The 13,982-nt window shown below is 35.9% G+C and overlaps 2 protein-coding genes across 2 annotated transcripts; one reads left to right on the forward strand and one right to left on the reverse strand.

The window, feature by feature from the left end:
- Nucleotides 1-57: 57 nt before the first annotated feature.
- LOC134741535 (elongator complex protein 4) lies at nt 58-3,234 on the reverse strand. The gene is made up of 7 exons (XM_063674355.1): nt 2,974-3,234; nt 2,856-2,891; nt 2,660-2,775; nt 2,121-2,364; nt 1,511-1,785; nt 406-640; nt 58-299 (listed from the first exon to the last, which is right to left on the reverse strand). Exons 1-7 carry the CDS (start codon nt 3,083-3,085, stop codon nt 205-207), a joined length of 1,113 nt encoding a protein of 370 aa, XP_063530425.1. The 5' UTR covers nt 3,086-3,234; the 3' UTR covers nt 58-204.
- Nucleotides 3,235-3,860: 626 nt separating this feature from the next.
- On the forward strand, nt 3,861-11,071 carry LOC134741531 (eukaryotic translation initiation factor 3 subunit M). The gene is made up of 7 exons (XM_063674346.1): nt 3,861-4,025; nt 4,110-4,289; nt 5,405-5,499; nt 5,719-5,934; nt 6,203-6,468; nt 8,087-8,230; nt 10,794-11,071. Exons 1-7 carry the CDS (start codon nt 3,981-3,983, stop codon nt 11,006-11,008), a joined length of 1,161 nt encoding a protein of 386 aa, XP_063530416.1. The 5' UTR covers nt 3,861-3,980; the 3' UTR covers nt 11,009-11,071.
- Nucleotides 11,072-13,982: the final 2,911 nt, after the last annotated feature.

Genomic DNA, 13,982 nt, shown 5'->3' on the forward strand with positions numbered 1-13,982 from the left:
TTGCGGTTAGGTACTTGTAGCTATTTAGTCAACACTTTAAATTTAAAACGCAATATGAACTTTTTAGCGTATTTATTAAGGTTTATTAAACTATACACTGTCTAATTAAGTTTAACATGATCCCTTGTAAATAAATGTATAATATATTATTAAAAATATATTATAACTATTATAAGCATTTTAATAATTCTTATATGTAAGTATTTAAAACTCTATATCTTTTTTCTTAAATCCTCCACATGCAATTTGAGGATTAGCAGTGATGTCATCCTGTTCTCTTTCACTGGTTTCTTCCAATTCTGTAAACAAAAATATAACTTAACATTGAATTCTTTCATACTAGATATAACTTATTCAAGAACTTATTTGTGCTCTATAAAGTGCTATACAATTGAAATGACATACCTGGCGGCAAATGCAGTTTCTCAATGTTAAACTTTTTCCTTCTTAATTTGAATGCTAAGTCAAGGCTCGGAGGCACAAATGGTGTAATTGAATGGACTGTACTCAGTTTCGTCAAGTGGAACAAGCCTTGGTAATCTTTATAAACAGGATTGGTCTCTTTGGACGAACCAGCAAATGATTCAATTCTTACTGCATTATCCAATGAATAGAGCAGCCTTTTTGATAGAGATTCATTCTGGAAAAAACATAGTTTTTTTTTAAATTGCTAACTAAATCTTGACACAATTTTGCTAGCTTTAAATTAAATAATATATGTATACAGTAGCGGCACAAAATCTATCATGCTATTTTTTGCATGCATTTTCGAAAATTCGTGAAATTAGACTTTTTTTTATTGATGCAAAAAATTACACAGCATTACAGCGAACTAATACACTGTGAAATTTAAAACAGACAGTATCATACAGACTAGGTACATTATACGGTCTTAAGTAGAGGACAAACAGTAGGTACAAATGCAAAAATGAAAAACTAATACAAAACAGAAGATTCACGTTTATCCGTCCTCTCACAGAACTTCATGCAGTCTTTACACAGATCCATCCAACTACTTTATATCATGTAAACAATTATTGTATCATCATCATGTCCATACATACTTAAGTCCCAATATGTGGCAACATAGGCAGCCACGTTAGCATTGGGGACTTCACACATAACAATTAATGTATGTTATAAATACTGAAATTTCTTATTTGAAAACACTCAAAAGCAAATCTTACCAACATTAAAACCTAGATGGATCGATTTTTTGCCCTCGTTAGCGGTTTGAAAATTAAATCGAATCATTACTTTACAATTTAATACACATCAAGCTCACGCGAAAACTCGGAAAAACGAATTATTTTAAAAATGTACCCTAGTTTGATCGAATTGTCGTTTTCATACGCCCCCATATTGTAAATATCATCAAAATCGCTAGAGCCGTTTTTGAGAAACTACCAAAAAAATTATGTACCTGAAAAAATATGATAAGATTATTTGCGGCTACTGTATAATACATAAGAACTTCCTGTTCTAAGGTATTTACTGACAACAAACTTACATCAAACAGATGTGCTGGAATAGTGATGAAGGCAACAGCAGTAGTACCTCTAAGCAGCACTCTGAGGCAGTAGACAAACTTTAGGAGATCCTGCCCAAACATATGTGAATCTTCCTCCTCTTCACAATCCAGACACGTCCATGGAGGCGAACCCAGAGACTGAATGTTGATTCTTAAAATATTGCTGTTCTCTTTGCTTGATACTTTGTATGTGTCTCTTGATAAAACCTCTCTTATATTGGTTAGTAGTTTGAAGTAAATATCATTCTTGAACCCTGAAATAAATTTCAGAAATGGTTTTATTATCTAATACTTTTGGCATAAGGTCAACCTGGATAAATGCACAATTATTAAATCACATTTACAATTGGGTTTATCTCGAATTTATTTTGTTACCTTTATTTACTTGATTTAATATGTGTTCAGAATGCGAATGTTTTAAATGTAAGACACAATTATCCCAATAATAGCATCTATTCATTATTTCTCAAGTATTTTAATGGTCAGAACCGAACCCTCTATGTTACATTTAGGGAGCTCTTATAATTCGCTTTTTTAAATAAAGAACTCAAAAAATTGCAATAAATGATATACTACATGATACTCATACCTCTTACGCCAGCACCACTGTTCTTGATATTCCAATAAGTTATATTACTATTCTTAATAGTTTCAGCATCCAGGTGTCGACTCAGATCAAAGTGATGCCCAAAGTTAGTTTTGTCACCAAAAGATGATTCAACCTCTTTGAGGCCCTCATACCTCCAGGCTATCTTCATTTTATTGACATCACTTGCTGCTATACTTACTTCATCCACAGGAGGAGCTGCACATGGCTGTGGCAATTCCTTTACCTGAGTCAATGGAAAATATATATTAGTTTTGTTTTACCTGGAATGGTAAATAGGCAAAAGTTATCTAATATTAAAAAAATGGTTCATTAAACAAAAATATTAAATAATATATATGGTTGACTGGTAGAGAATGCTGAGAATGCCTTTAGACATTTCGTCCTACAATGCATCACATAGGTGAAAAATAAAATGTTTGGGATCTGATGTCACAAGATGGCTTCTCTCGCAGTGTTTGATTTCAATTGTACAATAACTCAGATGCAGTTGTCATACCTAAAATAAAATTTGTACTTACAAATTCTCGGGGGTCTTCATCTGCAGATGCAATAAATAGATCATGTTTGCATACAACACCTTCAGATAAGAAATACTTGCTCAGGACTCTACTGTAATTACCTAGGACATCTTCCTCTGAAAGTAAATTTTCAAATTATAATAATGCGCATATATAAAATCAACCATCATAACTTCGATGTCAATCTTATACATACCAACAACAAAAATTGCTCCGGTTGGTAAACCACCACCTAAAAATAAATAAAGAGTATGAAAACAAAAACTTAAAGGTTTGGGTCAGAATGAAATCTATTACAATAAATAAAAAAATACCTATAACATGGTCCAGAGATGGAATTCCGGAAGATACATATGGTACATTATTTTTTAACTTTGTTCCATTTATACTGGTTCGGGATTCGACTGCTTTGTAAAAACTAGCCATTGCTATCAGTTATCGCAAGCAAATAGCTTTTGATTATGACTTAAAGATATGATAATATCATTTCTAATGCGGCCAAAACAAACAAGGTTCAAAAGGTTGAGTATTTTTTGTTTAGTCCCAAATTTGAGGTTATAAGCAACTAGCAAGTGGTTGAAATGGTTATATTATAACGTCATGAATGTTTTGACAGTAGACAGATGTATTTTCCTTTCAAAAGTGCATCATTAAAGACGGGTGTACCGGACCGCGCCCGTGGTCCGGTTCGAGTCCTGTTCGACCGTTTACAAGGTCGTCCGGCGTACGCAGCTACAAGTGAGAGCGAGAAAGATATATTATATAAGGTCGCGGTTCGCCGTGAGTATTATATTCTTTGGGTTCGCCGGTCTGTAATCATAGTATAGTAGTTATAGACATGAAACCGAGCGACCAGGGGTAAGAGAAAGACATATTCATGTATTGACAGGTTAATGTATGGCAGCATAATCCTTTCTCTCTTTCACTTATAAATTTCGGTATTTCGCCATCGATCGCCTCCTACCTATGCTGCCATAACCCGACCATGAAAAAAAACCCGGGCGGTGATAAGGACAAAGCATGGCACTATTTTCTCTTTCCTCTTATAGGAATCGCAATAAGACTATCTTTCTCTATCAAAGTTAAACTGTCTTCTTGTCTCAAACAAACAAGAAGGTTTACCGCCGTAAAACAAATGACGACCACTTCCCCTTAAGTTTTGAGATGACGTTTCCATCTCTTTACGGTAGTCAATTTTTGACGTATCGTATCGTTCTATCGTTTGTATCTCCCTGATGCACATGTATTTCCACATAATTTGTGTAAATAATCAAGATTTTTGTTTTAGAAGTGATTAACGCTGAATCTAAATTAATTCAAGATGCAGGGGCCCGCAGTGTTTATGGAAATATCATTGGAAGATCAGGTTCGTTGTAACATAACCTAAGCCAACACAGCTTATTAGTGAAACTGAATATTGCAGTTTTAACATTATTTGTTTTATTTGTAGGCTCAAGAACTACGTAAATACTTCAAGAGCCTCGGTGCTGAGATCTCCGAAGAGAAGTCCCCTAAGGGCATAGAAGATGATTTACACAAAATTGTTGGAGTATGTGATGTTTGTTTCAAGGAACCCAATGAAGCTGATATTGAAGCTATTCTGAACAGTATTGTCTCTATTATGGTGTCGGTTAGTATTTGATTTTTCTTCTAAATGAAATAACTTCTCCTGCTTAAAATCATAAATTGAAATGTAAGATAAAAGGTTTGTTTTTAGGGTTTCAAAATGGCAAAATAAATCCCTTATATTTTTGTTATGTCTGCCTGTCTGTAAGTCACGTACGTTTTTGTTATATTTTTCCACTGCTTAGTGTTCTAATATAGCTTTCAATTCATGTAGGTGGATAAATAAATATATAACAATAGTGTGAAAACATTGTTGTGAACATCATCAATGATGCACCAAGGCACTTTGCGGTTTGCTATTTTGTAGTTTGGGATTAGCCTAAACCTTTGTGTTGCATCTCTTGCCTTAAGCCCGGTTCACATTTGTCTGTTGTGTCATGTTGTGTCGTGACGCATATTGGTTTCATACATTTAATATGATTGCATACTAAATGAATGAAACCGATATGCGTCACAACATGACACATCAGACAAATGTGAACCGGGCTTTAATAAACAATAATGATCTAACTACTGATGTGCTGCTGGAAAGCTTAAGAAATTTAAACAAAGGAAAACTTCGGAAACTTTCTTATTTTTGTATGGAGTTTAAACTTCCCATTCCAAAATAGAACTTTTGGTAAAATTTCACAGAAATTTCTGAAAAAATTTCAAACTTTTTCGATATTTCCTGCAACCAATGAGGATATAATAAGATAGAGTGGTACTGTCATAGTAAATTTTGTAACCACTAAATTCATTGCCATCTATCGACATACTTTAAAACTAAAAATGAAGATTTATAAAAATACGTTAAAATGTATTTAAATATGGATAAATGTTTTTTTTATTTGCATTAATTATTTTTATATGATTTTGACCCATGGTCTTTCACTGGTATGCGTTAAAATTATAAATAACAAACGAAACAGTCAACCCCCTCTATACGAGAGTAGGCCAAAACTAGTGGCGCCATCTGATCGAGAATCAAATTTTCGTGATTTTCGAGGCACGTTTTTTCCTTAGACTGTATCCATCTATTACGTAGTTATATCTATCTTTGCTGCAACTTTCATTTCATATCTGTAGATGTAACCACACTATGCAAAACCAGACCACAAAATGAATTCCTGTTTACAGATCCCATTGGAGAGGGGTGAAAACCTCATTCTGGCATTCAGTCAAAGACTCACAAAGGCACCAGGTCCAAAACTGGGGATGGTTGCTCTACAATCGTAAGTTGATTTGTTGAGTGAGCTCACATTGATTTATTCACATTAACTTTGAGTGGTTAAATATTGTTGTTACACTCTTACTCACTGCATTAACTTTGTACTCAAATCTTGCACTAAGTAGTTTTTACCTCATGGTTGCTATATTTATAAGCACACTTTCTGAAATTTAAGTAAAAAAGAAAGTTATCCTGCTTATAACCATGTAATTGTAATTTTCAGCCTCTGGCGTTTATACAACAACCTGGAAGCGAACTCCCCCCTACGCTACCATGTGTACTACCATGTGATCGAGCTTGCGGCGCGCGTGGGCTCGGTGCAGGAGGTGTTCACAGGCGTGGAGCAGCTTCGCAAGGAGTTTGCAACCTGCCCACCCTCCAATGAGCAGATGCAGAAGCTGTATCGGTTGCTGCACTCTGTGCTTAAGGACAGTAACAGGTATGTGGAGATACAAGTATGAATTATGCTGCTAAAACTTTGGTTTCCAGCCCTCTATCCCTAATTCATAAGGGAGGGAAGGGACTGTACGGGTTTTGATAAGGCGTATAAATAATCTGTGCTCCTACTAGCTTGACCTGAGGGATACAAAATCAGGGTTAACATATTTATTTAAAGAACTCAATATGAAGGAAGAACAAAATATCTAGTTAAGTAACGTAACGGAGCGAGTGAAAAAGAAGTACCTACATAAATATAATAATTTCAGTGAGCTGGCTTCAAAAGTGATGATTGAGCTGCTTGGCACGTACACGGATGAGAACGCGTCGTCGGCGCGCGACGACGCCATCAAGTGCATCGTGACGGCGCTGGCCGACCCCAACACCTTCCTGCTGGACCCGCTGCTCGCGCTCAAGCCCGTGCGCTTCCTCGAGAACGACCCCATCCACGACCTTCTCACCATCTTCGTCTCCGAGAAGCTCGCCAAATACCAGGAGTTTTACAACAACCATAAGGAATTTGTGCACTCACAGGGTTAGTTAACATTTGATAATTTCTTGAGTTTAGATGCAACTTACAAATTAACTTTGTAAATCGAGTACTTTAGATTTGTCCCTAATATTCAATTGTACAGTTTGACAAAAGAGATTAGAATCTATTAACATATAACACCTATTTTCAAGTAACCTCAAAGCGTTACAGCAGGGGCATTTCACGTCAAGCGGGCAGCAAAAAAATTGTCAGGTTCTGGATTTTGTTCATAGTTGGATTAATTGGACCTATATGTAAGCTAAAAAATTTGGCATCATTACTTTTTTAATATATTGCTTCGTTAAAAAATTATACGCATTTAAAAAAACTACAAAATTTGAGGAACAGATTTTTTTATAATTATTATTGCAATTCTTTCAATGGATTTAATAATAACTAAATAGTGATTATTTGAGAATATTAGTTGATTTCCTTGAAAATTTATAAAAAAAGTTTTTTTTATCTTTTTTTTCATATAACAAACCGGAAGTTAGTATTACATATCTTTTTTTTCCAACTTCGCATTTTTTTAATTTTTTTATTTTTACACAATAATGTAGCTTATGGTGTACTAATGTTCTATAATTTTTTTTATAGTGGCATCTCGATTGGTTTTGAAGATTCATGAAGTAATTCGAAAGTACTGCGCGACGCTCCGTACTGAGCGGTAGTTCTATGTGGCAGTCTTTAATGGCCAAATTACGGGTTTTTTTACTTTTGCGTAACGGAATTAAAGCAATAAACAATATTTAATCGGTTAAGATGTATAAAAGCAAATCATGTATTATTCAATCGTGCCTTGTAGCGCTATCTCTGATCAACCATATCTTGGAACGATTCCGTTACGCAAAAGTAAAAAAACCCGTAATTGGCCATTAAAAACTGCCACATAGAACTACCTACATAGTACGGAGCGTCGCGCAGTACTTTCGAATTACTTCATGAATCTTCAAAACCAATCGAGATGCCATTATAAAAAAAATTACAGGACATTAGTACACCATAAGCTACATTATTGTGTAAAAATAAAAAAATGCGAAGTTGGAAAAAAAAAGATATTTAATACTAACTTCCGGTTTGTTATATGAAAAAAAGATAAAAAAACTTTTTTTTATAAATTTTCTAGGAAATCAACTAATATTCTCAAATTAATCACTATTTAGTTATTATTAAATCCATTGAAGGAATTGCAATAATAATTTTTAAAAAATCCGTTCCGTAATTTTTAAAAATTTTGTAGTTTTTTTAAATTCGTATAAATTTTTAACGAAGCAATATATTAAAAAAGTAATGATGCCAAATTTTTTTTGTTCACATATAGGTCCAATTAATCCAACTAAGAACAAAATCCAGAACCTGACAATTTTTTTGCTGCCCGCTTGACGTGAAATGCCCCAGCAGTTAAATGACACAAAACTACTAACCCCCAAGGATTCATAAAACTTTACGAGCCTGATTTAGTTAAATTATGTTTTATCCCTTTCTTACAAATACAAAAGTCAAAATCAAAATGACAGATAAAGACAAACGATTCATAGCTAATTCAGGCCAGTAACGCGTTTATGAATAACGCCATAAAGTGCCGCCGTAATTTATACATAATTTGACTATTATCTTTCAGGTCTGAACCATGAGCAAAACATCAAGAAGATGCGGATATTGTCCTTCATGCAGATGGCAGAGACCAACCCCGTGATAACGTTTGATGAGATCATCTCTGAGCTTCAGATTGAAGAGAAGGATGTCGAGGCTTTCATTATTCAGGGTAGGTTTTCTTATTTGGAGATCTGTGGCTGAGCGTTCCTGCGAATATTGTAATTATTGACAATTTTGTTATCTCTATCTATATCTTATAGTCAAGAAAGTATATTATATATCTATATAATATACTTTCTTGATATGTAGCATTTACACTCTTAATTTCACGCTTGCAAATAAGAGACACAGAGTAGTAAAATTATTAAATATAATAAAAAAATAAAAAAAGCGGTCAAGTGCGAATTCGTTTAACTCGCGCACCGAGGGTTCCGTACAAACTTTCAATTATCTCATGTAACTTTAAACAAAAGACTTTTGACCACAAGTATACGAAGCATAATTGTGTACAGCGCCATCTATCGGCTAACTAGTTTGCGAGATCGGTAGTATGTATGTTGGTTTTTCAGGGATAATTCTTTATCCCTGAAAAACCAACCGTGTGATGTGAACCGATTTTAATAATTTTTATTTTATTTATAAGGTGTTTTAATTTAAAAATTCAAAATTTGTTTATTTTTTAACATTTTACTTTTTTCACTATTGAAAACAAAAAACAAATTGTTTTGAAATGCACAATTTGAGCTCTTTCAAGCGATACCCCACTTGATCTAGTAACTAGACTGAAATTTTGCCCCCTCTTCATATGGGGCATTTTTTATATTTAATTAAAAAAAAAAACTGTGTCTATATTTACTTTAAAAAAAAATCAAATCGATTGCTTTACTAGTTCTCGAGTTAGCGATGTGACAAACAGACGGACGGACAAAGTCACACCATAAGGGTTCCTTTTGTACCTTTTTGGTATGTAACCCTAACTATACTTATTGGGCTCAGTCAGCAACGCTATTAATATCAATTTTTTAACATGCAGATACGTCTGCGAGCGATACTCCAAATTTTATATTAAAGGAAAAAAATGGAAAAAATGGAAATCCTGCCGGAAGTGTAACTTTTTCCTTTAATATAAAATTTGGAGCAACGCTATTAGTTTGGCACCTTTTGCCAATATTTTATAAACTACAAATTGTATTTTAAATATTTAGGCCATCCTTAACTATGATATCTCATACGTGTCGAATTACTTGCCTCTTGCTGTAAATTTGTAATGTAAAAAATGAGTCGGTATAGTGAGGTCCGAGACTTAAGAGGTACGACATTATTGGTTCATCTAACTACTCGGGTTCCAAAACTACCAGATAAAATACCGTTTGGCAATGGACGAATAAAATAAGACGACTGGCAGTGTACATACCAAACAGTTCCTCCAATATTCAGCGCCAAATATTGAAAGGAAGTCGTGTTATCTTGCCGGGATCAAAGAAAATTTTAAAAAGAGGCGTATTGACAAAATCAATTTTGTAGTCACAGTAAATTATTTAGGTATGGTATCTTCTTCTGTAATCTTTTCGAGCGATGGCGCCATAACTTTGGCCTATTCGCGAGTAGATGGCGATACTATTTGATATTTAACAAATTTATTTAACACATATCAGTGAAACAGTAAGGATCAAAGTCAAATAGCGTTCTAAAAGCTTTAATTATGTGTCGAAAGATGGCAGTAAATTTACTGTGGCTAAAAAAATACTTTGAAAATCCGCCTCTATACTATCTATTTCTCTTTGCCCAGATGATTTAGCGCCGAACAAAAAAAAAGGGGGATGGACCCCGTTTCAAAATAATTCAAATTCCGTTCAATAGATGGCGCTACGTGACGCGAAACCGAAACCACAGGGCCTACCACGAACCACGTTCGACGTGTTGCCTCTCTGTCGCACTTGTAAATTTGTACGTAAGTGTGACAGGGAGGCAACACGCCGAACGTGGTTTGCGGTAGGCCTTCTGAGGTCTAAGCGCCGAACAAAACGGATGAAACAGAGGGCTTACTGTCACACTTAAGTACGAATTTAAAAGTGCGACAGAGGGGCAACACGTCGAACGTGGTTCGTGGTAGGCCCTCTGAGACATGCCGCGTTAGTGACGCTATCTGGCAATAGCCTGGACTGGATGTTGGAGGAACGCGATTTTGTATACACGTTGTCAGTCTCCTTCTTTTATTCGTCCACTAGGCTTGTGCCTGCTCAATCAATCGGTCAAATGAACTAGTTCCATTAGTTCAGTTCGGTTGTTGAGAGCCGGGAATGAATAGGAGTCGGTTTTTCATTTGATTTTTTCCAATCTTTGGTAACTGAATACAATAAACATTTAAACACCTTAACACACGAAAACAATCAAGTATGTAGAAAAATATTTGATTTTCCTTCATATTTTACGGGCTTAGGAGTGTCACGTCGTTCTTTCATCTCGTTCACACTCGTGCCAGCGACATTGTCAACCCTTTCGTTCTATCCATTTACCGTTTCACCCAGTCATGCGCTCTCCAATCCCACTGAACTAAAGGACCTAAAGACCGATTAAGAGCGTGCAAAAAGATTTAGTTCCTTTCGGTCCTTCACGGGGTTATTAATTCATGACCGACTCAAGTCTATCGTCCACAGTTTGGCCATCCATATCAGTAAGTAGCGATGGGTTGTGTCATCCGTGAAAATTATGAATTTCGGCTTGGTCCACAGTGTTGAAGACGAAGTTGGTGCGCGCGCGCATGGACCAGGCGGCGCGCACGGTGCGCGTGTCGTCCACCATGCACCGCACGTTCGGGCCGGCGCAGTGGCAGCAGCTGCGCGCCGTGCTGGCCGCCTGGCGCACCAACGTGCACGCCGCGCACGACTCCATGAAGAGCGTCGCCACCGCGCAGCTCGAGCTCGCGCAGCAGCACCAGAAGGCTTAGATACCTTTAGATAGCCGAACGATCACTGATTGAGCCCACTAACTAAACATTTAATCGCCAACTTTTGTTTTTTTTTACCCTTTTCTACTGGCGAGATTGCGACGTTTTGAAGTGTTACCTTCTCCAAGATTAACACATTCGTTGCCAGCGCGAGGAAAAACGGCATGTAGCGAAAAGGGCCTACGAACAAAAACCTCTGGCAGTGAATGTGTTAAATCGCGCATTGGGCCCTATACATGTTCGTCTAATCGTAGTCCCTGAATAAACGAATAAACCGACTTAAGCGACGTTAGTTTCAAATCTTAATCCTACAAGATGTGTTTATCTTCAACGCATTTACTGCCGGAATCACTTGGCTGAATGAATCAGTCATTTTCAAAGGGCTGACTGTCAATACGCCAAGTTGTTAAACTTTGAATGCTTCTAGTTCAATTAACTATCGGCCTAGGCATTAAATTAGATGCCGCCACCAACGAACGGTCTAGGCGTCCAATTAGCTGGCTAATTTACCCAAATGGCTGCGATATATATAATTTCTACCAATCAGCAAGTTGGAAAGAAGGCGGCAACTCCGTCTAAAGGCTAGTTAAAATAATTTTATAAGAACTTATCTTATTAGGTCTTAGGTCTACCTACAACTTTCTCTAGACGAGGAAGCAAAGACGAGGGATTGACAAAATAAATTATCGACATAACTGTTATCGATACGTAGGTATTAAATACTAACAGATTGTAGCTACTGCGAAATAGATATTATGCACGTAGCCTATCGTATTTATTATATTAGCCTTTATTAAGATTTCTCGGGGTGTTATTTCTTAATTAATTTTTAACAAGCAGAAACGTCTGCGATTGATGCTATTATCCAGAGGCCGTGAGTTCAAGTCTCACCCAAGGCAGTAATTTTTCCACTTTTAAATTTGTTATTTCTTAGCCAAATTTTGCGAAGACAATATGTAGGTTAAGTTGGTATTACACCCATATTGCACCTGTCCAATTTGCATTGCGTCTCACTCTCTCGCTAAGCAAAATGTGAGCGGAAGTACATATGGGACAGGTGACAGGTGTAATACTACCCATACAGCGCGACTTTAAGTATGGGACTAACACCAAAATCAAGAAAGTTAAATTAACTAATAGAAAACATCGACATCTGATCAGCCATCAAAATGTATAAAAGAGCCCTTTTTTTTCTTTATTTAACCTGGGAGTTTTAGCAGTGCGCTAAGCCACCCCCGGAGCCCTTTTTATTTTCGCGATTTCGAGTTTGATCCAGAGTTTGAGTAAAGATTTTTTCCCCTCACTAGCTCGGACAGCCGTCTTTTATCCTTTAAAACAAGCGGGGAAAAACGCATTTTATCCACTAGTGGGGAAAGTAATTTGACCTTGTATGGAGCGTGTTTAAGTAGCTTGACAGATAACAAAACGTAAAACGCTCATAATAATGGTTCGTTCGATATTAATTATCATTAAATAAATGGTTTGAGAATTTAATAAAAAATACCTGATTTAGCTTTATTTAATGATTTTAAGTCATAAACCTGAAAATTCCATAATAAACGTTTGTTTTTTAATAATTATAATAAATATAATTCTGAACGCACAAGTTAAGTCGATGCAATTTCAAAACGCATCATTGACATTTCATACGTCAGAAATGTCAACATTGTCAACAAAAATTTTACTTAAAAACTTCTCACGGAGGACTTCCGGTTCGAGCGCCATCTTGATAGTTAGCATCGTGATTAATTACTTTGTTTTTTGCTTATTAATATTGTTTAAAGTGTAATATCGATAGCTTATTATACAGTAAACTAATGTGGTAGTGTGCAGTGAATGGAGAATTAATTTTGAAGCGCGTTTAACCACCATCTTGGAGTCAACGGCCGGTAGTCCACGTGCTTCTTGTAAAGACTAGCTATCGATTTACAAGAGCTAACAAATCACCGTACACTGTCTTGTACAACCGTACAATTTTTGTCGTTTGTAAACCTCTCAATACCTTGATACTGGCGAAATAGTCCCACTGGGCTGAAGCCATAATTTTAAAAGAAGAAGAAGAAGAAGAACTTCTCACGTAAAAGTACAGAATTTCCGAGTTTTTTGTTATAATATCGTAAAAAAATGAGTGATTCCAGTTGATGAAGATGATCTAACGCCTGTGGATGTTGCACTTTCCTCGCTATAGTGAGGGGAAAAGTTTTGTGTTACACACGGGTGCAAATGTATTTTACTTCTCGTGTGTTAAAACACTCGCTACGCTCAGGATTCTATTTTAGAACCACTCGCTTCCCTCGTGGTTCAACTATAGAATCCTTTCGCTTGCTCGTGTTTCAATTCCACACTCGCGGGTAAAATACAACTGCACCCTTGTATAACAAATAACTATAGTTGAGTTTTTTTAAATATGGCGAAGGGTTGATTATATAAAAACACCTAAGTACAATAGTTTTCATTTTTATATTCTGTAATTTCTGTACTTTTCTATAATTTTAGGTACTTTAAATACTTGTTGATTTAGAATTGATTTGTTTTCTTTTTACCTTTTGGTGAGTTAGCGCATTAACACATAATAATTTTCTTTTAATGATTTATCTTTGACTTGCTTTGCTTACCTAATATCGATAATAGGTTTGTTGATGTTCCATTTTGTCAAGCACTCGTTTTTGCCTAAGAGTTCGAGGTGTACTTATTAGACTTAGTTGGATATTTTCTTATTGGATTTTAAAATAAACTTATTTTCACTTAGGGTCACTTGCACCATCCCACGCCCACTAACCCGGGGTTAAACCGTTAACCCAGTGTCATATTGTACCGGTAACAATGGTAACTCCAGGTCTAACCGCTTAACCCCGGGTTAGTGGGATGGTGCAAGTGGGCCTTACCTATTAGTTTAATGCAATACTGTTTAGGTATATGTATAAGTCAATATCATCGCATGTGTAGGTACATAACATAGATAAACATAGCTGGG

This window comes from Cydia strobilella, chromosome 5, assembly GCF_947568885.1.
Source record: "Cydia strobilella chromosome 5, ilCydStro3.1, whole genome shotgun sequence".
In the NCBI taxonomy this organism is placed as follows: domain Eukaryota; kingdom Metazoa; phylum Arthropoda; class Insecta; order Lepidoptera; family Tortricidae; genus Cydia; species Cydia strobilella.

What these genes read in the sequence shown, in the direction of transcription:
- LOC134741535 (XM_063674355.1), bottom strand. Translation starts at nt 3,085, where the DNA reads ATGGCTAGTTTTTACAAAGCAGTCGAATCCCGAACCAGTATAAATGGA. An exon ending in ATCTCTGGACCATGTTATAG is followed by an intron (nt 2,892 to 2,973) that starts GTATTTTTTTAT and finishes ATTTATTTTTAG; the next exon opens with GTGGTGGTTTACCAACCGGA. An exon ending in CGGAGCAATTTTTGTTGTTG is followed by an intron (nt 2,776 to 2,855) that starts GTATGTATAAGA and finishes ATTTACTTTCAG; the next exon opens with AGGAAGATGTCCTAGGTAAT.
- LOC134741531 (XM_063674346.1), top strand. Translation starts at nt 3,981, where the DNA reads ATGCAGGGGCCCGCAGTGTTTATGGAAATATCATTGGAAGATCAG. An exon ending in TTGTCTCTATTATGGTGTCG is followed by an intron (nt 4,290 to 5,404) that starts GTTAGTATTTGA and finishes TCCTGTTTACAG; the next exon opens with ATCCCATTGGAGAGGGGTGA. An exon ending in GGAATTTGTGCACTCACAGG is followed by an intron (nt 6,469 to 8,086) that starts GTTAGTTAACAT and finishes ATTATCTTTCAG; the next exon opens with GTCTGAACCATGAGCAAAAC.